Genomic DNA, 23,572 nt, shown 5'->3' with positions numbered 1-23,572 from the left:
ATGAAGGAGCTTTGTCCACCCCCTATGACATGATTACAAAGGGCACTAATTAAAGCTAAAAATGAAGGACAGGATATATCTGATTTAAAAATACAAGCATACCTTGTGATTGAAGAGTTTGACTCTAGGTTAAGAAAAAAGAAAATACACTCTGTTTAATCTAGAAATTATCAAAGATCTGAAAAAGGCTTGAACTCTTTATGGGTCTACATCATCTTATGTTAAAATCTTATTTGAGAATTTGGCTTTTGAAATTTTAACCCCTAATGATTGGAAATCTATAGCAAGGACATGTTTAGAACTTGACAAAAGTTGTTGCGGCTTTCTGAGTATAATGAACTCTGTAGAATGTAAGTTCAATGAAATAGGCAACCTGGAGTTAATATACAAAGTGCAAGTCTATTTCAGATCTTTGATAATTTCTAGATTAAACCCTAACATCAGGGAGGTGATGTTATGACAAGCAAGTGAATTGGAATTAAGTGAGGGAAGGCTGTTTAAAGTCATCAACCTCACTTTCTCCTCCAGAGCCATCTGGGTCCAGTGGCAAGATCAAGATTATGATGACTGGAGATGCAATACCCAAACAGTGATTAAGGGTATGTAAGAAATAAAAAGGAATGCAGAAAGAGGTGGTAGGTAAGTACTCAAAAGAAACTGTCCAATTTATAATAATAAGTTCAATCCTATCATTAAGATTCAAAAGATCAAAGAAGAAATTTAATAGTAATAATAATATTACTAGCATATATTACTAAAATATGCTAGTATATTCTGATCCAGTTACACTGATCTTGTGACTATTTCCCAATTACATTTCAATCTAGTTTGGGTCTGACACCTATGTTCTATATTATCCAATGATCAAATTTGTATTGTGTATGTGTGCATATGTATGTATATTAAAAGGAAACTGAATAACAGCAATAGTGACATTCTCTTTACAAATGTAAGTATAATAGATAAAGGATTAAATTTGGAGCCAGGAAGATCTGAGTTCAAATCATTCCTCAGCTACTTCCTAACTGTATGATTCTAATTAAACCACTTAATCTTTTAGGGCCTCTTTAGCTGCAAAATGAAGGAATCACACTCAATGTTGCGATGACATAGAATGGTAGTGCCTCGGAGTGAATTTGGAGCATATAGACACATTTTATGACTAGTTCCATTCTGTCAGCTGTGTGCTAAATGGCATGCTCTTTGATTTACTACAATTGTTGAGGAGCCTTCAAAAGGTTTCAATTGTCTTCTGCTTTTAACTTTCTTTCTTGGTTAGATCTTTTCTCTTGGTTTAATTAGACTAAAGGTATTTGATAAGAGATAACGATATAAGGCAGGGATTGGCAAACTATATCTAAGCTTGTTTTTGTATAATCCACAGCTATTTAAAAAATAAAAAAAATGAAAAAGCCAGTCTTATCTCCCAGCCAGATTTAATCCATAGGCCTATAGTTGCCTACAGTTTTTGAAACATTGCTACAAAGAAAGAAGTCTCCTGCTCTTTCTCCTCCAAGGCTGATTTGTACCTTGTGAATATGGTTCTCAATTCACTGTCTTGGCATTTATTCTTTTATTTTAGGTGCAGCAGGAGATAAGGAAAGAAAGTCATTAGAAAGTCTGGGAATTCAGGAGCTTATTCCGTGTAAAGTTTTGCAGCTAGCCAAGCACTGATGACTTTAAGAGTGAGAAGTGATCTTCCTGATTTATCCCAGATATAGCTAAAAAAATAGATCCATTCAGCAGCAATGATAGATTTGGAAATGATCATTGTAAGCCAATGTAATATTGAAATTTTGATAAACCTGAATCCATTCTCCTCAGAAGCTAAGGTTGTATGGGAAAGAGGGTATGCTCACAAGGTGCTCACAAGGCTTTTTATTCTTGTAATATCTTCAAAATAAACATCCTTTTGTAAAAGTTAATAGTTATTAACTGATTAAATAGAAATGGAGTTAGTCATTGGTTGCTAAAAATGGAAAGAGAAAACCCAGAATAGATGTTTAAACTGCTGGTATTACATGAGAGACTGTGACCTTCTAAGGGTACCCAGAAAAAATCATAGGAGATATTGAGTCTGGTCTTGGAATAGTGAATACAGAGTATAATAGATAAAAGTACTTTTTTCCAGGCTTAACATGCCAGGCACTGCAATTTTATTGGTATAGAGATATCTCCGGGAAGAAATTCCTTTTACAAATATAAAATGGCATCTGCTTTGCAAGTTATCTTCTTAGAAAGGTACATGAAACACCAAGAAGTTAAGTGACTTGTTCAGAATCACAAAGTCAATATGTGTTACAAGCATACATAAATTCAGCTGTTGACTTAAGAAGTAGCTTTTCTATGATGCTACACTGCCTCTTTTTGGACATGGCAAGCATAAAATAACAAAACAAAAATAAAAATAAAAATGCTTATATTTTAACAGAAGAATTAACTTGTTACTGAATTATTTCTTAATCAGATATCTAAGTATAGTCAAATCACTTACCAGTGAGAACAAATATAAGAATCAATACAAAACTGAAAAAAATATATAATGAGAAAATTCTGGCATGCAATTGAAATAATTTCACATTATCTGTGTTGTTTCATTACTATAATTATCTTTAATGAAATTATTGCTTCTATGATTTGTTAATAGCAAATGTGGACAATATTCATGATGACAAAGGCTATCAACTTTCAGAGAGAATTGGTGCACTTTAAGAATGAATCCTACTATTTAAAATTTTTCTTTGTTTTTCTTGCTGTTTGGGGGTTTTTTTAGGGGAGGGGATTAGGAAGATGGACAACATTGCTATTATTAAATTATGTTTTTCATGACCTCACAAGAATAGGTGATACCACATTACTTTTCTTCTCAATGGGTTGGGGAGGGGTTAGAGGGACAGACTGAAACTCAAAATTTAAAAAAAAAAAGTGTTAAAATAAAAATAAATAAAAGAATAAATATAGCACTCCAAACTAAAAAATACTTCATGTGTAGTAGGATATTATGGACATTATTAATCTCTTAATATAATTAACATCACATTAACTTTTTGGTACTTTTGACACTGAAATCATAATAATTAGCCAATAATATAATTAATATTTAATATTTAATTTGATAAATATCTTTCATATTTTAATTATTCCAATATATTGGAAACTGGTTCTGAATAATGTTTAAAATTCTTATTAGATTGAAAATAGGAAATACTTTGAGTAGGATGAGTTTATATTTTTTTTACCTAAGTTGTAAAAGCCTAGTGAATTCCTAGAATTTATTAGCATTTTTTCTATTAGATATATGTACCCTTACTGAACAATGTGCTGTTACTAGGGAACTAATAATCAAAATGACAATTATTTTGATCCACTTCTATCACTTAAAGAATTAATTTATAGTTACAAAGAAGTTTTATGAATATAATCTCATTTGATCTTCACAATCTAGAATTAGAGAATAGATGAATATAACAGGTGAGATAAAGTGAGATCATATTATTTAGTCTTCTCATCTTAATTATATGTAGTAAGGTTTTAGACAGGATTCTGGGGTCAACCAATCTGACTTGTAGGTTACTCTTCAACCTGCAAACTGTTTCAACATTATATTAGTTTTGGCATTCAAGTTCTATAATAATTCAAGTATATGTTTAAATAGTTTTTTTCAATGAATAATTTCCATTTTTTCTCATTACAATATTACTTCCTGAACAACCGGGAAAACCCTTGTTTGCCAATGGTGCCTATTCATATAAAATTTGTCAACATAAAATCCATAATGTGGAAGTAAACATAGCCTCTTGTGCTCTTACCCTCTTAGAAAGCATTTAAAAATATGAAGCTTTTGTGTCAATCTAAAGAAAAAAATAAACCCTATTAGTCTCTCTCTCTCTTTCTTTCTCTCTCTCTCTCTCTCTCTCTCTCTCTCTCTCTCTCTCTCTCTCTTGAGAATGGGTCTCTTTATTTCTTCTAGGCTTGAAGTATACCAGCCATTCACAAATCTGGTACTCTTACAATATTAGTTCCAGGCCTACTATGGACCACAAATGGTCATAACCCCTATGGCAGCTCTAAACCCAAGGACTCATTATATGTAACTATCATCCTCCCTGTGCTACAAGAATTATAAGTATATATCACTGTACATATCTCTTATAAAAGTTTTGAACTATCAATTTCAAAACAATATCCTGCTTCTCTCTAAATCAGCTATAAGAAGGACTTCTCTCTTGAAGTGATTTGGGCAAAGAACAAAGACAAAAGGCCCTCTTTTTGATCCACTTAAAGGTCTTTATCACCTTAGACATCGACTATTGCAATAGTTTGCTGGTGAGGATGTTTGCAATAAGTGTCTCCCAACTCTAATGCATTTTCCATTAAGCTTCCAAAATGATTTTCTTGATGTGTAGGTGCTAGCAAGTCACACTCCTATTCAATAAACTCCAGTGGCTTCTTGATGCCTTCTGGATCAAATATCACATACTCTGTTTGGCATTCAAAGTCCCCTCCTCCTCCTTCAGTCTTTTTATATCCTATTTCTGGCTATGTATATTTCTGAATAGTGGCAGTGGCCTTCTTGCTGTTCCTGAATCAATTTTCTCTCTTTATCTCCCAATGCCTGGAATCCTCTCTCTCTTTTTCTGTTATCTTCCCAGACTTCCTTAAGTCAACCCAAATCCCATCTTCTCAATTCAGTTGAATTGTTTTTCAGTGGTATCCCATTTGGAGTTCTCTTGGCAAAGGTAATTGGAATAGTTTGCTGTTTCCTTCTCTAGCTCACTTTATTGATGAAGAAACTGAGGCAAACAGACTTGTGCGACTTGCCAGGATTATACAAACAGTAAATATCTGAGGTCAGTTTTGAAACTTGGAATGATGAGTCTTCTTGACTCCAGTACCAGCATTTTATTTACTGTATTAACTATCTGTCTTGTTGCCTTTTTCAACCCTTCTTGATTCCAGTGCCCTCCTTCTCTTAACTCCTTTTTTTATCTTTTATATACCTTGCATTGTCTTCCCCATCAGATTGTAAACTCCTTGAAGACAAGGACTGGATATTTTTTGTTGTTGTTGTTGTTTTGGGGGGATACCAATTTTTGCATCTCCAGGGCTTATCACCATGTCTGGCACATTGTAGGTACTTAATAAATGTTGAGTGATTGACTATCCTGACTGAAGGGATTCAAGTTATAATTTATCTAAGGGCAGTACCATCTTTCCCATTTCCTAGAAGGAATAGGGTATTGATCAGAGGTAAATGCTCTTAAAGGAGGATGCTCTTATCACCTATGATTGTTGAGGGAAAGTCTTTGAGAGGAATAATAAAAGAAGGACTAAATAGTTTTACAAGACTAAAGTTTAATGTTTTTACTGAACTGTGTCATTTTCCTTAGTCAAAATTTCTAAAAATCAGAAGTTATTAATGTTACTTTGAATCAGAGCCAGCCTAGAAAAGTATAGGGACATCTCAGAATAAGTTTTAAATGAATAAAATAAATTATAAAAAAATTATGAGGATGATAAATTATTTAAAATACAATAAATATTTTAAAAGGTCATGAATTCCTGTTATAAAGATTTTTTTAATGTTTTTCTATAAGAACCCTTGCTATAAATGTAATTTTAAAATATCATGTGTGAGAAATACCTGAAGGATTGAAAGGATTATGTCAGCTTGAATATTTCTCTCTCCAGAAAATACTGTATGATTTATAACTATGATAATAAAAGCTGTGTCTGGCAGGACTATAGTTAAAATGAAAATTACTGTGTTAATGTTTTTCTTGGACAATAATAAAGCCATTATTAACATATATTAACATAAATTTTGGCTTCTTGAAAGTTTGCAGCCAAAGTTACCTAACACTCTTAAAAACTGAAGATGACTCCTCTTCACATCACATAATAATTTAATCACTTCAGAAACTGATTTTAATTCTTTCCAGAATCATAGTCATATTTCTCAATCTCTCAAGATATATGTTTTATATATATATATATATATGTATATGTGTTAATCCTTACTCTTTGTACTCCTTAGCTTTCATAGGAAATATGTTGTTGTCAAGCTATTCTCAAGCTATTCTCCTAAAATTCTCTTTACAAAACAGAGTGAAAATAGTTTCAGCAGAACAGATCTCTCCATCTCCTTATTCTGTCTTCTTTATATTCTTAAAAAAACATTTTAGATAATAATTAACCCACATACTTTTCCTTATTCTACAGGAAAAATAATACCTTTCAACATGATATTTTCAAATGGCTTGCAAATGACAATTCAAATGCTATTCTTTTTGTGGCAAAGCCAAATTAGAAACAGGTTATCACAAAGGTTTTAAAATGAAACAAAACACAAAAGGCTGAGGCCCATAGGGATGAAGTGATTTGCCTAAGTTCATGGGCCCAGTTGGCCAAAGAGCTAGTTTTAAAACTTATATGGCCTTATCCATAGTAAGATGCTAATTCTACTATCATTTCCATTTCGTAGAAGATGAAATTGAGTTCATAGGAAGTTAAATGACAGCTAAGATTACAAGCAAGTAAGTAATGACAGGTTGAAATTCAAACTTCCAGCTTTCTTTGTTTTTTTCCTGTTCCATATTGTCTTCTTAAATATATTTAAAATGGAACTCCTGAAAAATCTACAAATAAATTTAAAAGTCAGCTACTTATTTTTTTTTCTTTTAGAAAGTTAGCTTTATCTTTTAAAGTGTATAGATTTTAGCAGTAACATATTTTTTTCTTACATTCTAACTCTGTTATTGACTTCCTTTGTCCATGGAAACAAGTTATTTTCTGTACTTTTTTCCCTAGTCATTATAAAGAAAAACTACATTATTGTAAATATTTAATAACATTGATATATGGAAGATATAAGGTATGCTTAGGTTTTTTGGGTTTTTACTGTGTTATAGTTATGGTTCAGTTTGCGGAACATTATTAAGTTTGTGTTTTACCAAAATTCCCTGTAATATTCAGAAAACTTATAGCAAATATATTATTTTATCAGTCTCTTTTGAAATCTAAATGCAAAGTATTCAGTGGCAGGGTACTTGGGTTCTTTTAAGCTCTGTCATTATGTGTCTGGCCTCTGAATTGCTCTTTTTAAAATAACAACTCATTTATACAGTGATTTATAATTTGTAAATACTCTTAATTTGTGAAGTAGATAGTCTATTGTTATCTTCATTATATAGGTAAGGGTGCTAAAATTTAAAGATCTTAATTAACTTTTTCAAAGAAATAAGGACCAATCAGGTTTTTCTGTTCTAAGTGCTTTTTAATCTTATATCCTGTTTACTTTTCTTTTTCTTTCTTTTTTTAATCTATCTGTTTCCTTTCCCATAAAATAGAGAGCATGTTAGGAATAATTTCTCTGTTGTTAATTCATCAGGTTGGTCCCTTATTAGATTTTTTTGGTGTCTTGTCTTGACAAGGTAGCTGCATTTACCTCTAGCATATAATTCTTATGTTGGAAAATGTTTTAAGAGTATATGAGAACTGGAGAAAATGTCAATTTGTGTCATTAGTCATATGACTCAAATAGCATTAAAGACAAATATGAACAATTATGTTTACAAATTTGCATGAAAGCCTGTGTGAAAGTTACCATGGGTATAAGAATTATGAAAACGTAAAAGCTCTCCTAATCCCTTTCATTTGCACAGGAAGGGATAAGTAATAGGCAATAGAAGTAAAGTGGACAATTATCACTATTATCTACAAAGTATACATAGTATATATAGTACAAATAAATAGATATTTATATATAGAATACATTTTCAACCATACTTTTATTTCCAGGAGGAGGATCTCTTGGTGGGAGAGGAAAAAACTATTTTCTGAAGATTCTTAGAGTGAGGATAACTCAATATCCAATATATAATATCAAAGAATTTAGTCAGAAGCAACTAGGTGGCAGAGTAGAAAAAGCACTGGGCCTAAGTTTAAATCCAGCCTCAGACATTTCCCCAGACGTTTTATAATTCTGGGATAGTCCCTTAATCTCCATTTGCTTCCACTTCCTTAAGTGTAAAATAGAGGTAACAGCACCTCTCTCATAGGATCATTGTGAGGATCGAATGAGATTATATTTATAAAGCATTCACCATAGTGCCCAGCATTCATTAGGTGCTTGATAAATGCTTACTCCTCCTAGCCTAGAGGCAGATGGAAGCTTCCACTTATTAAGCAGGTAACTGAAAAAAAAGTGATAAAGAATCCACATATATATTTTACTGTATCACAAGCATTAGGAAAATGATATTTTTTCTTGTAACTTAGATTAGGGAACATCTAATATACACCATTTATAACAAGAGGAACAAGTGGGGACTATCTCCCTTCTCTTATAACATACTACATACTGCTTACTATTTTGGTTCTTATTATGGCCTTGACATCTAAATTTATGAGTGATATAATATCACAACTTTACTCTTGAGAAAAATCTAATTGGCATTTCTATATGTTGCTATCACTGGAGCTAAATAACTTAGCAAGGGGTGAAGTGACATTTTCAACTTCTATAGGGAAGGGGAAAGACATTGTGTGACCATTTCCCAAAACTACATGAAAAATATTTATCTGAATTAATGATTCAGCAGTCCTACGACATAAATTAGAGAATTTTCTTCAGAAATAAATTAAAAAATCTTTCCCTAGTGGATTTAAAAGTTAGATAAATCATGAAGTCAAAGAAATGATCAGTTTAGACTAAAATTATACAACACATGCAACATCTAAAATATCATTATTAATTTAGTGTATGACGCTGGTTAACATATGACACTTTGTGAAAGTGAAGAAAATAAAATGTCTTAGGTGATCTGATTAGACAACACTCCCATTAGGAAAAATGATTTCCCATATTCAATGCCTTAATAAATCAGGAATAATTCCCAAGCAGGAATTATATTACTTTATAATGATCCAAATTTTGGCATAATATACATATTGATGACCAATCATAAGTAAAATTATAGTTTAATTTACCAAAATATCAAATTTCTGACTAATTCAAGGGAAGTTTTAAGAAATCAATTGCAATAGACAACTTTGGAAAGACCATTGGCCATAGAGATAAAAAAGTCTTGGTTCAAGTTCCAATTGCACCCCTTTCTAGATGTAAGGCTTCGGACAAGACATTTAAACTTTCTGGGACTTAGTTTCTTCACCGAGAAAATGAAGTTTTTGTAGTACCTGAACTTCAAGATCTTTTCAACCTTTATGTTTATGAGTGTAAATCTTTAAGATAATTGGATTTGATATGAGAAATTTCAGATATTTGTATCACAATGTATTAATTTTTTGCTCTTGTGATATTTTTATGTTCTGTTCCCTACTTGATACAGGGGATAACACAAGACTTGAAATTAGGAAGATATATGAACTCAAATAATGTCTAAGATATTTATTAGCTGTGTGACCCTGATCAAATTACATCTCTTAGTTTCAGCTTCTTAATCTGTAAATTGGGAGTAGTAACAGTATGTACTTCATAGGTTATGATAAGAATAAAATAAGATATATAAAATATTTCACAAACCTTAGGATACTATATAACAGTCATCATTATAAGGTATTAAATTGTGTGTTTTTATAGCTTGCTTTTTCAGCTTGTTTACTTTCCATCATATTATCTTAATCTCCCCTAAAACTAATCAGTTATTCCAATCAAGCTAAAAGCTGTCATGTCTTAAATAAAACCTCCCTCACAGAGAATTCCTTGATTGTAGTATGCTTTTTTCAAGGAGAGGAATCATTTTGTTACATTTGCCTCAGAATAAATTTAATTAGGACTAACTTTCCAGAATATTTTCTTATCTATTTTATTTTTGTTGTTATTGTTATGGGATGGGAGGCCTCAAAGGAAAGAATATTAAAAAGCTCAGAAACATTTTGATGTCTGAACTTCTCAGGGCACAATTTTTTTTTTTTTTTGTTACTGTATCAACAATGGCTGGCTACTTAGTCATTTATTTCTGAGTCTTCTTGTTCATATTTAATTTATTTTGCATGATTACCTAATTATTTAGTAAGTAGGCTAAAATTTTCAACAGTTTTTAAGTTTTACTATTATAAAGACTTGGTCAAAATATATATCACTTATACAAACAGTATTTTTGAAATTTGTGCAGATTCTAGAAAACGTCAATTTTATTATGAAATTCACGCAGTATAATTGATTTAAATGACCTAAAAAAGAAGTCCTTAATCTAATCTGATTCAGCACATGTGAACAATCTTACAAATTAAAGCTCAAAATTATAATTCAGTAAACTGAAATTGAAGATACATGAGTATGACTAATTATTAATTGGCATGATTTCAATAAATTATAGAAGAAAATTTTAAGGCATTCAAAAATTGTAACAAGAATGAAATAGAAATAAAAAAAGAAGAAAAATAAAACAAATTAAATGAAACAGTTTTCAATGCTGAGGAAGAGGAGCTAAGTTACTTATGGGAAATCTCTACAGAAATAAGTAAATATTACCTGTCATCATCTTGAGAGAATCGTCTTTGTAAATCTTTTGAATTACACTGTTCTGTTTCTTTACTTTCCTCAGTTTTATCTTGATTTTTTTCCTCACCTCCTGATTCTCTGTCTTTTTCATTACTTGAATTTTTTGTTGGCTTTTCCCCTTGTTCTTTTTCAATACTGCCTTCTTCCTTCAATTCTTCTTCCTGTTTCTTTTCCTCAGGAACTATCTCCTCATGCATATTCCCTTCTTGCCCACCCTCCTCTATTTCTTTTGATCTTTTGTAGACAACCAAAATTGAAGAAGGCATGCAAACAAACAAACAAAAAAGAAAGTCAGGGGAAAACATGCATATAATAGACAAAAATAAATTAAACAGAAAGGAGGATGAAAAAAGTAAAATAGGAAAATATAAATCAAAATTCTGTATTATTGTTAAAGTTGAAAACTTGTATTTACCAAAAAAAAGCACTAAGGGGCCAACTTACTCAGAATAGTTTGTAAATCACAATTTCCCCTCACATGAGGCTGTATGCAAACAAGGCAAAAGCATATGGAATCTGTGTTACAGATACTTTTTTTATCCATGAAGAATAATTACATTATTTTTTTTTACTTGATGTACCTGAAATTTTAATAGATTAGATGTAAAATATAACTTTCTATTTTAAAGGAATTTATGAAGTGCATTTTGAATTTCCTTATAAAAGATTTGTTTCATGCATCTGTGAAAACTTAAGAGTAGTATAATAGAAATTCTATTAATAAAAGTGTTAAAACTGTCCTGTCAAACATTTTTCCATGTTCAGCAAGCATTCTAGAAAATAGCTATGTTCAATAATTTAAATCCCCATATAGCAGATACATGTTAATACAAAGTATTTACATATATATATATATACATATATATATATATATACATACATATATATACAATTATTTAATTAAAATAGTTTACATGAAAAAAAGTAAGGACATTGCTACCATTGCATATTGTATAGTAGAAGAAATTCTTACTGGCTTCAAGAAAATTTTTCCTGTCCAAGAAATTTGAAATAATATCCTAATAATGTAAATCATGCCTCCAATGTTCTTTTACCTTAATGCTTGATGTGTATGTGTGTATATATAACTGTTAGGAAAGTATACTTTAGTTTTCTTCAAAGGAAAAATCAAAGTCACTTAGGTTGACCACTTAAGTTCCATTTACTCACCTGATTTTCTTATTTCCTCTTGGTCGTTCTGATTGAACAGACATGTAACTTGTGCTGCTGAAACGAGATGCACTGCTAGTTCTTGATACAGCTGACACATCACTTACATCACTGTCTGAAGATTTAGTGGAAATATTGTCCGCCCCTCGATGAAGATCTCTCCCTGAGCGATACTGTTGACACAGATCAACAAACATATAGAAGTTATGAGCACAAACACAAAGCAATCTTGTCTTTTTTTTTCTTTCAGGATCTAAATTTTTCACAGGAACACCACTGTTTAAAAAAACTCACTGTACTGTTTCTAACACAAAAGTAAAAAACAATTACCCCAAAAAACCGTTCAATATATACAAAATTATTTGTTTATACAGATGACATTAGAACATTTTTAGAATATTTTAATCTTGGTCATTAAGGCTTTTATATTATGATGAGTTGTATTGGGGGAGAGGAGGAGAAGACAGAAGGAAAAGTGTGGGAGAGTGAAAAGAGAGAGGAAAACAGTGAATAAAATATAAGGATTTTGTTTAACAATAAAAATGAAGATTTTGATTTTCAAATAAAAAATAATTATTATAAAATGTCTAATTGTATTTACAAAAGCTAAAGTACTGACTATTGATTTCTTTAACAATTCGCTTTCCACTGTCATGTTTCCATGAAAACAGTATGATGCCTATAAGCCAAATGATCACATCACCATCCTAAAAATCTCAAGAGACATCTCTAAACTATATCAAAGAATTTCAGATAATTTTAAGCTTACTAGAAGAGCTCAATATAATTTACAATGAAATTACAATGATCAAATTGATATTCGTTTACAGTAGTAAAGCTGCTGTTTTCTAAAGTAGTCAGGAAATAGTTTTTTGATTAATTTAATATTCTAGTGAATAGATGGGGGAATAAGCAGCTACTAAATGTCACACTCTGTTAATCACTTTACAAATATTATCTCGTTTAATCTTTATAACAACCCTTTGAGATAGGTGCTATTATACTCATTTTATAGATGAGGAAATTGAAGCAAACAGAGGTTAAATGACTTGCCCAGGATAATACATTTAATGAGTTTCTAAGATAAAATGCGAACTCCAGTTTTCCTCATTCTGGGCCCAGAACTCTATCCACTGACAATTTATTATTTTTCAAATAAATGGAAGATAAAACATGAGTAAAACAAATTATACTGAATATAATTTAGTTCTGTTTTGATTGTTCAGAGAGTCTTAGTAATGATTCAAGAGATTTATATTTAATAATATTTATAATTATAACATAACCAGACAGCATATGGAGTTCACATTAACAGGATGATAACTAATAGAGAATCTTCTCTGTCTTATTTGATAATCGCCATAATGGTAAATTTTATGAAGGAAACATGTAACCAAATACATTTGACAGCATCATACTGCATACAATAGTACATTTTCATCTCAAAATATTATAAGCAATAGCATGGATTAGTGAAAAGTTTGCTCTGACATCGAGACCTAAGTTCAAGTCTTGAAACATACTGGTTATCTAACACTGAATAAGTCCCTTAATTTCTTAGTTCTTCCAGGTAGAGAAGATGAAGATCTTCATTTGTAAAGATAGTTCCTTAGCAGAAGCTTCCAACATGAAAAGCTTCCCACAAAACCACATATATAAACATACATATATATGTACAATATAGATGTATGAGTGTGTGTGTGTGTGTGTGTGTGTGTGTGTGTGTGTGTGCATGTGGGTAATGTCATTATAGTTTGGTATAGTTGGGATGGTGGGGAACAATGGACTAAGAGTCAAGAAATTGTAGTCTAGTGCCAGAATTTTCACTAATTACCCATGTAAGTGGGGGAAAGGTCATTTCACTTCTCAGTGTCTGCCTGATTTTATTCTTCTGCAAAATGAATATTCTAGCTAAACTTATTAATAGTCATCTGAGTCAAAGGGGAATCAGCCTCTTCTCACTTATGAAGAAAAATTCCATTAACATAATGAATGCAATTAATTTTTCAGAAATTTTCCTGACTCTTCTGGAAGACATTTATACTACAAAAATAACTTGTAAGTTTGAATTTTAATAGAATATTCCTAACAAAATCTTATCTTTCTCACTTCATGCTGACAAATTCAGTTTAGCACCAAGAGGCATGGTAGCAAGGAGTAATTCCAAAATTTGTTTTAAAAATTAACTTTTAAATTTTGTCCAGAATACCACTTTAATAAATGTATCCAAATCATGTGAAAGTTTACTTCATTTTTTGTCATAAAGAGGTAAGGCATTAAATTAAAAACCTCAAAATTTAATGTAGATATTAAATTATATACATTAAAATTTAAATATTTAATTTACCAAAGTTACTTGGTGAACAGTCAATCAGAAAGCATTTATTAAGTGTCTACTCTATTCCAGGAACTATGCTAGGTGCTGAGAATATAGATACAATCCCAAAAAATGAAACAATCCCTCTTTTCAAATAACATTTTACAATAAGAGGTGACATAGTCATAGTTAAGTATATTCAGAATAAGTGCAAAATACATACATTTAATTAAACACAAAGTAGTCGCAGGAGGGTTAAGGAGGCATTAGCAATTGGAGGATGAGGAAATAAATACTTTGTTTAGAAGGTGCAGTTTGAGGTTTAACTTGGAAAAATTGAATGGGAAAGAAGTACATTCCAGGCATGAGCAAATAAAGACTTGAAATCATGAATGAAATGTTGTATGTATCAGAGAAAAAGCCAGTTCGGATAAACAACAGAATATGGGAAGGAGAATAATATATAAGGGAGGTGGAAAGAGGATAGAATCATGTGATGAAGGACTTTAAAAGTCAAACTGAGGAGTTTGTATTTAATTGTAGAGATAAGGGAGACAAACTAGAATTTATTGAATAGGGGAGACATATGGTAAGATCTGTGTTTAAGGAAAATTATGAGGAAACACTTAGTAAAGCTTCTGAATTTAAATGTAATTTAGATTATATTTTGCATGCAATATGAAATAAGCCAAATTAAATTTGAAGCTATATGTTGAGAGGACCACCTGAAGCAGAGAGGATGTCAACAGAAACAATATTAAATATAATAGATTATTTATAGTACCCACACAATGAATTATTTTTTAAAAGTTAATTGACCGAGACATAACTGGAAAAATAATTATATAAATGGAGTAAAGCAAAATATGGTCAGAGAAAAGGATGAGATCTCAGTTTGTGGTTGCTTTAATATTATAAATATGTAATATTATTCTTGTAAGAAACAACAGAATTAATTTCAGAATAAATATTGGGTCATTTTCTCAGTTAGCCAGACACAGTGCCAAATAAAAGGTGCATCAAATCTTACAGTGTTTAACATTCAACTTACCAGTGTTTCTGGAAAGTGGCTTTAATGAGTGTTGACTAAATTTGTTCTGATTTTTCCCCCAGACATTTATTAAGCCTTTGCTATGTGTCAGATATTATGATAGGCACTAGAGATATGAAGGCCAAAAACAGTTATTGTCCACAAGGACCTTATATCAGAATGAGGAAGACAATGTTTCAATAAATAGATGTATTTAAATAAATAGATACATATGAATTATATGTAGAGAAATTGGAAAGATATGTTAGAGACAAAGAGTGGAAGGAGTAAGGAGGATCAGAAAAGGCTTTCTGAAAAAAGATGGTGTTGGAACTGAGTCTTAAAGGGAGCCAGGAAATTTAAGAAAAACAGGTTAGGAGGGAGAGGGAGCATTATAAGCATGGTGCACAACCAGAGAAAAGACAATAGAGATGGAGAGCAACTGTGTGTAAACTAATATAGTTGGCTTGTAGAGTACACAAAAAGAAATTTTTAAAAAGACAACTGGAAAGATGTTATTTTATATCTTCAAGATAATATTTAAGACACAGTTGAATTAAATGCAACCTATAAAAACAGACCTAGTCATAGACAATATCTTAAACTTTATTTTCTAAAATTGTTAAATTGACATGCTGAGACTAATTTTTGTTATTTAATTAAATACAAACTATAAAATACTATACAGTACACATATTCTTAACTATGGAATAAGCATGTTCCTAAACTTGTGATTAAAGCAAGCATAAATACTGAATCATATTTTGCCATTGAATTCCTTTGTATGCCTTGGAAATACATTTTTAAGGAAACATTTTCTTCATAGAAGCAAATTAATACTGGAGTGTTATAAGTAGCTTCTTCCTCTTCTATAATGCTAAAATGGCATTATGACTAATAGCCTTGTCCAATTATTTGATCTTCATCTTCAATGAAACATGTGGAAATCAAAGCTTTTTGAACTAAAAAGAGAACTAGCTATAATCAGTAACAACTCAATGTAATCTTAGGCTCATGCTCTATTCTTGCTATTCTTCTACATTGTGGTTTTACATTGCTCAATCACTTCTATTAATTTTCCTATTTCTTTATTGCTATTCTGGGTTTCTTTTCCCTCCTGTAAAAATATCATTCAGTCAATCAACAAACATTTATTAATGATCTCTTATGTAACAGGTACTAAGTGCTGAGAGATAACAAAGAAAAGCAAAAGGCAATCTCCCACCCCCACACCTCAAGAGGGACTCACAGCTTAATAAGAAAGCTAGCATATAGATGATGCATTCAAGATTAATTGGAGATAATCAACAAAGAGAAGGCATAAAAATCAAGAAAGATTTCTGATAAAAAATGAGATTTTAGCAGGGACTTGAAGGAAGCTAAGAGACAGAGATGTGAAAAGAGAATGTTCCAGGTCTGGGAGACAGTCACTTAAAAAGCAAAATTTAGGAGATGGTGTATTTTGTTCTCAGAACAGCAAGGTCAATGTCACTGGATAGCAGAATAAGTGGTGGGACAAAGGCATAAGAAGATTGGAAATGTAGAAAGAGGCCAAGATATGAAAGGCTTTAAAAGCCAAAAAAAAAAGAGGATTTTATATTTGTATATATTATATAAGAAGTCACTGAATTTTACAGATTAGAAAGTGATCTTATCAGACTTGTGTTTTAGGATTATGTGTGAGATAGTTGAGTGGAAGATGGAAAGAAGTAGAGAGGTACTAGTGATAGAAAAAGCAATCAGAAGGCAGCAATTTAGGTGTGTAAAATGATGAGAGTCTGACTTCACCAAGGGTCATGGCTGTATTATATGAAAGAAAAGGACATATATGAGAAATGTTATGAAAGGGCTCTTTCCTATATTTCTGCTAAGCTTCAACTTTAGGTCAACTCCTGACATCTTTAATTTTATTCATTATGCTGAATGTTTCTGGAGCTAAACATTAGCAGTTAGAAGGTTAGGGGGTTCAGTGAATGCAATGGATAGACCACTGGGCCAGAAGTCAGAAATTTACTGATGTTGTTGTGCACGTCTTCTTTCTAGCTGTGTGATCTTGGGCAAGTCACTTAATCCAATTGCCTCAGCAAAAAACAAACAAACAACCAAAAAAAGAAAACCTCAATATATCCATATACCATCCTCCTTTGCTCATACTTAGAGAAAGAAGTGGACATTTTTGGTTTTTGCCAATCTAATTCTTTCTGTGTTGTTACTAATCTTATCTCATTAATTAACCATTCTTCCTCTTCTCATCCATCTCTCATTATCACCTTCAATTTTCTTTTTTAAAGTTGTATTGGTAGGATTTCTTTTTACATTACAAATATTTATAATTACCCTCTGTGAAAGCTCTCTTGTAAAGTCAAACAATTGATCACAATTAACAATATAGTGAACTCATCTGTATATGCATGCCATATTTTACATCTCTAGCATAAACATCCCAAATCTCCTAATTTTAATTTTAATTTTATTGTTTTTAGCTTTTTATTTTCAAAATATATGCACAGATAGTTTTCAATATTCACTCTTGCAAAACCTTGTATTTTAAATATTTTCTCCCTCCCTTCTCCCCGCTCTCTCCTTTAGTCATCAAGCAATCCAATATATGTTAAACATGTGCAATTCTCTTAGACATATTTCCACAATTATCATGCTGCACAAGAAAAATCAGATCAAAAAGAAAATAAATGAGAAAGAAAACAGAAAGCAAGCAAACAACAAAAAATGTAAAAATACTATGTTGTGATCCACATTCAGTCCCCACAGTTCTCTCTCTGGATGCAGATGGTTTTCTCCATATTGAAATTGGCCTCAAATCACCTCATTTAAATCACCTCAAAGAAAGCCATGTTCATCAGAATTAATCATGCATAATCTTGCTATTGTTGTGCATAATGTTCTCTTGGTTCTACTCACTTCACTTTGCATCAATTCATGTAAGTCTCTCCAGAACTCTCTGAAATCATACTGCTGGTAATTTCTTATTGAACAATAATATTCCATAATATTCATGTACCTTAACTTATTTAGCCATTCTCCAACTGACAGGGATCCATTCAATTTCCAGTATCTAATCACTAGAAAAAGGGCTGCTACAAACATTTTTGTATGTGTGGGTCCTTCCCCCCCCCTTTTTATGATCTTTTTGGAATACAGACCCAGTAGATACACTGCTGGATCAAAGAATATGCACAGTTTGATAGTCCTTTGGGCATAGTTCCATATTGCTCTCCAGAATGATTGGATATGTTTATAACTCCACCAAAAATGTATTAGTGTGCCAGTTTTCCCACATCCCTTTCAACATTTATCCTTATATTTTCCTATCATCTTAGTCAAGCTGAGAGGTATGAAGTGATACCTCAGGGTTGTTTTAATTTGCATTTCTCTGAACAACAGTGATTTAGAGCATTTTTTTCATATGACCAGAAATCCAAACTTTTTTTAAGAAATGTTTTTGTCAATTAGCAAAAATTTATTTTTTTACTTCCTGCTCCCCAGTCCTTAAAAAAGAAGGAAAAAAACCTTATAGTCGAACAACTTTATAAATTTACAATTTATGTACATGTATTTATATACATGTATGTATATATACATATGTGTGTGTATTTTTCTCTCCCTCCCATTCCTTTAAAAAAGATCGTAAACAAACTCACAAGTCAAGTAAGATTCTCAATAGTGATAAACAAATTACACATGCACATGTATATATATTTCTTATTTTGCACAATAACCTATCATTTCTTTGTCAAGAGGGATATCACTTTGTTGAATAGTGTTCTAAAAGCTCTCAAAGTTATATGTCTTTACTGTGACATTAATGTATAAATTGTTCTGGTTCTGCTTATTTAATTCTGCATCAGTTTATAAAAGTCTCCAGAACTGTTCATTCTTATAATATTTATATGATAGTATAAATTGTTCTTCTGGTCCTGTTTACTTTATTCAGTAGAGATTCATATGTTTTTACATGCCTCTTTGAACTGAAATATCTTCATTTCTTACAGTATTCCATCATATTTATATGTAGTTATTTCTCAACTGATGGTCTTTTTTGCCAAAAAGAGTTATAATTTTTTTACATATAGTAATCTTTCTTCTTTTGCATATAGCCATAGCAGTGGTATTTCTGGATCAAAGGAGATGTACTATTTAGTAACTTTTTTTGTAAAATTCCAATTTTTTTTTTGGAATACATCTTTGCATTTGAGCCTATCAACAGTGTGAATCAATGTACCTGTTATCCCACAGTCTCTCCAACATATATCATTTTACATTTTTATCATCTTTGTCAATGTGATAGATGTCATATGGAATCTCAGGTTTGCTTTGAATTGTATTTCTCTCAGTAGTTATTTGAAGCATTTTTTTCTCTAGAAAGTGTCAATTTTTTTCCCTTGAGAATTGCTTGTTCATGATAATTTTCAGATGAAGGAATTAAAGCCATTTCTAATCATATAAAAATGCTCAAAATCGCTATTAATTAAAGAAATGCAAATTAACACAACTCTGAGGTACTTCTTCATAGCTGTCAGACTGGCCAAGAGGACAGGAAAAGAATGAATAAATGTTGGAGTAGATATGGGAAAACTGGAACAGTAATGCATTATTGGTGGAGTTGTGAAATGACCCAACCATTCTGGAGAGCAGTTTAGAACCATGCCCAAAGAACTATCAAACTGTGCACATTCTTAGATTCGGAAATGTCTGTACTAGATCTCTATCCCACACAGTTCATCAAAGAGGGAAAAGGAGTCATCTGGGCAAAAATAATTGTAGCAGCCCTTTTTGTAGAGGAAAGAACCTGGAAATTGAGTCAGATTTCCCATCAGTTGGGGAATGGCTGAATAAGCTATGGTATATTAATGTAATGGAATATTATTGTTCTAAAAGAAATGATGAACAGGCTGATTTCAGAAAAGTCTGGAAATACATACATGAACTGATGCTAAGTTAACTAAACAGAATGAAGAGAATACTGCACACAGTTAACAACAATATTATGTGATGATCATTTGTGATAGACTTTGCTCTTTTCAACAATACTGTGATTCAAGGCAATCCCTCTAGACTTCTGATGGAAAGTGCCATCTATATCCAGAGAGAGGTGCAGATTGTATATTGATCAAAGCAGAGTATTTTTACCATTTGTTGTTTGTTTGCTTGGCTTTTTTCTTACTTGTGTATTTTCCACTTGATCTGATTTTTCTTGCACAATATGACAAATATGGAAATATGCTTAGAAGAATTTCATATATTTAATCTATTTCAGATTGTTTGCTGTCGTGGGGAGGTGAGAGGTGGGAGAGGGAAGGAGAAAAATCTGGAATGCAAAGTTTTACAAAGGTGAATGCTGAAAATTATCTTTGCTATATCTGGAAAAATAAATTAGAATTGGAAAAAATAAAATATTTTAAATAATGGAGGGAATTGCTTGTTCATATATACTTTGAATATTTCTTTTTCTTGTAAATTTGAATTCATTCTTTATTTAACTGGAGAATGAGATCTTTATCAGAAAAACTTAAAGCAATTTCCCTCTTAATTGTGTTCCTTTTAATCTTAGCTTTATTGGATTTTTGTGTAAAAACTTTTAAATTTTCTATAATACAAATTATTTTTATTTTCTATATATCTATATATATTTCTATAATATTACTCCCTAATCTAAATATCCAGATCTAATGTATTTCTTGAATTTCTATTCTGTATCATCATCTATACATATTGTTACTACCATAAACTTGGCATGTTCAAAATTAAACTTAACCATAGTCAATCTTTTCCGGGCTTTCCTACCAACTTTGCATTTTTATGTAGCTGGAACTACTATCTTCTTAATTATTCGGGCTTGAACGTTCAATCATTAATGATTTTTCCTTCCCTCTCATACTTCATATCTGTTGGAATCCTTACTAACTGCTAAGTAATTAGAGTTGATCTAATCTTACAAGAAGTTGTTTTGGCCAGAACCTGAAACAAGGTACTAAGTAGAACTAATCAAGACAAGGCTTGTGTTCCCACCTTTACTCATTGGACTCCACAAGTATGCTAGCTTCACAAAGTACACTTTCTAACTTCAAGAGAGTTCACACCTCCCTTAAAGTCATTGGGCCAGAGAGCACTATGGGAGAAAACCCATAATCCCATTCTCTCAGAAGAGGCAGATAAAAAGCCAGCGATGAAGGATCTATGGCAGAATATACATATTTTTCCTCTTGGCTGGCTGATCACGCTAGACTCGAGAGAAACGACTCTGCTGCAGAGAACACTTTTGACGGACTTCAGTGGAGCTACGCCAGAAGCCCTCTCTCTGCGGCAAATTGGTGCCTGGGCCCCCCAGAAGGAGATAAGAGAGATCTTCCATCTCTGTTGGAGGCAGAAGAAAGCAGAGGCAGAGGCTGAAGGACAGAACCTTTGGCTTTGGAGACATCCGAAGGGCTCTAAGCCTCTAAACCGGCTGTCCTCTGAGAACAAACTCCAACATTTGAACTCTAACATTTGGCGCCCAAGCGTGGGAACCAAGGACCCTACTTTCACAAGAAGTCTCCAGTGACCAGGAACTGAGTGAGTACAACCTTTTTTGGCTGAAATGGGACAGATCCTAGGTAAAGATTCTCCGTCCCCCACCTCAACCCCCCCAACCCCAGACCCACCCAGGAGTGGTGCTATAGAAAGCCTGCTTAAGCTGATAGAAGATCAAGGGCTACTTGTAACTTGGGGACAGGCAGCTAGACTTCTGGCTACATTAAAACGCACCTCCCCTTGGCTCTTAGAGGAAGAGAAAATCTCTCTAAAAAACTGGGCATTGGTTGGTCAACAGCTCTCCGCATATTACAATGAAAACGGTCCTCGTTCAGTTTCCATTGAAGTATTTTTTTTATATAATACCATACAAATAGCCTTAAAATACCGTACTTGTTCTAGGAAAAAAGGAAAAAACTCTAGGAATAGCCAAGGGGGAAGCCTGAGATAAAGGAGGAAGACAAAGAACAGATTAATGGCCATATCCCCACAGGGCAGGGAGACTTAAGTGAGGCTCAAGGGTGGGGTGAATCCGAGGCAGCCTCAGCCCCACCTGAGGAGCAGGTAATTGACTTTCCTTCATCAACTCCACCCTCCTGGATGGAGGGAGGAGGGGTAGTGGGGGGGGCAGTGACAGCAACAGCACCTCCCCCCCAGCATCCAGCACCTCCCCCCCAGTATCCAGCACCTCCCCCCCAGTATCCAGCACCTCCTCCCCAGCATCCAGCACCTCCCCCCGGCATCCAGCACCTCCCCCCCAGCATCCAGCTGCTCCTTTGACTAGATTGCAAAAGGGACTAATTAAGGCCAGAGAAGAAGGGAAAAATGTAGCAGAATTTCAACACCACATTTTTCCTGTAATTCAACAGTTTAATTCTTCAGGTCAAGAAAGTAGAAGATACTCACCTTTTGATATAGAAATCCTCAAAGACCTGAAAAAAGCTTGCACTCTTTATGGGGCTACATCAGCTTATGTTAAGATGCTATTGCAAAATTTGTCTTTTGAAATCTTGACCCCTAATGACTGGAAATCGATAGCAAAAATATGCCTAGAACCTGGACAGAACTACTTGTGGCTTTCTGAATATAGTGAACTCTGTAGGATACAAGCCCAACAAAATATTCAAAGTGGAGTTCATACTGCAATCACCTGTGACCTACTAACAGGTACAGGTCCTTATGCAGATGTCACAGCACAAATTAGTTATTCTGTAGCAGCATATCAGCAAATTGCTGATAATGCTATCAAAGCGTGGGCTTCCCTCCACAATAAAGACGACAAAGGGGGGGCCTTCACAAAAATAACACAAGGGCCAAATGAACCCTTCGCTGACTTTGTGGGACGCTTGCAGACAGCTATCATAAGAACAAATGGAGAAAATGCAATAACAGACATCTTGATAAGGCAACTTGCTAAGGAAAATGCTAATGAGGTTTGCAGAAGAATTATACTAGGACTGCGCAAAGATGCTCCTTTAGAGGAACTCATAAGACGCTGTGCCACAGTGGACACAGGTGCCTTTTATAGCCAGGCTATGATGCAGACTTCCCAAAATCCAAACATGAGAAGACAGAATCCCTCTTGGCAAGGGACTTCCAGAGAGACTCGTAGATGCTTTCAGTGTGGAAAAGTAGGACATCTGAAAGCTCAATGTTGGTATAGAGATAGAATGGGAAGACAAGGTGGGAGAACAAGACCCCAAACCCCATGTCCAAAATGCAACAGAGGCTTCCATTGGGCCTCAGAATGCAGACAGATTCAGGGAAACGGGATGAGGAGCCCAGCCCCAGGGCCCAAGGCAAAAAACACTTGGGGCATGATGGCAGCCAATGGTGCACCCAGAGAGTGCCTAGAAGTCCAGTACCCAGACATGACCAATCAACCAGAAAGCCATATGATGGGAGAAGGGGATTACACAGTCAACCACCCAGGAAGCAACCTGATGGCAGAAGGGAATTACAATTGGGGAGAATAGAGCTGTATGCAGCTGGGACAACTGAG

The 23,572-nt window shown here is 33.0% G+C and overlaps 1 protein-coding gene across 1 annotated transcript in view; it reads right to left on the bottom strand.

Annotated features, from left to right (window-relative positions):
* RIMS2 (regulating synaptic membrane exocytosis 2) overlaps window positions 1-23,572 on the bottom strand; it is a 761,226-nt gene that overhangs the window by 172,019 nt on the left and 565,635 nt on the right. Inside the window, exons 21-22 of the mRNA XM_051974462.1 lie at window positions 11,990-11,999; window positions 11,696-11,868 (exon numbers count right to left, since the gene is read on the bottom strand). Coding sequence (XP_051830422.1) covers window positions 11,696-11,868; window positions 11,990-11,999 — 183 coding nt within the window. The remainder of the gene's footprint in view (window positions 1-11,695; window positions 11,869-11,989; window positions 12,000-23,572) is intronic.

Source organism: Antechinus flavipes, chromosome 1 (assembly GCF_016432865.1).
Source record: "Antechinus flavipes isolate AdamAnt ecotype Samford, QLD, Australia chromosome 1, AdamAnt_v2, whole genome shotgun sequence".
In the NCBI taxonomy this organism is placed as follows: Eukaryota; Metazoa; Chordata; class Mammalia; order Dasyuromorphia; family Dasyuridae; genus Antechinus; species Antechinus flavipes.
Note: the sequence above shows the minus strand (reverse complement) of the source record. Positions and strands in the feature narration are given on the sequence as shown.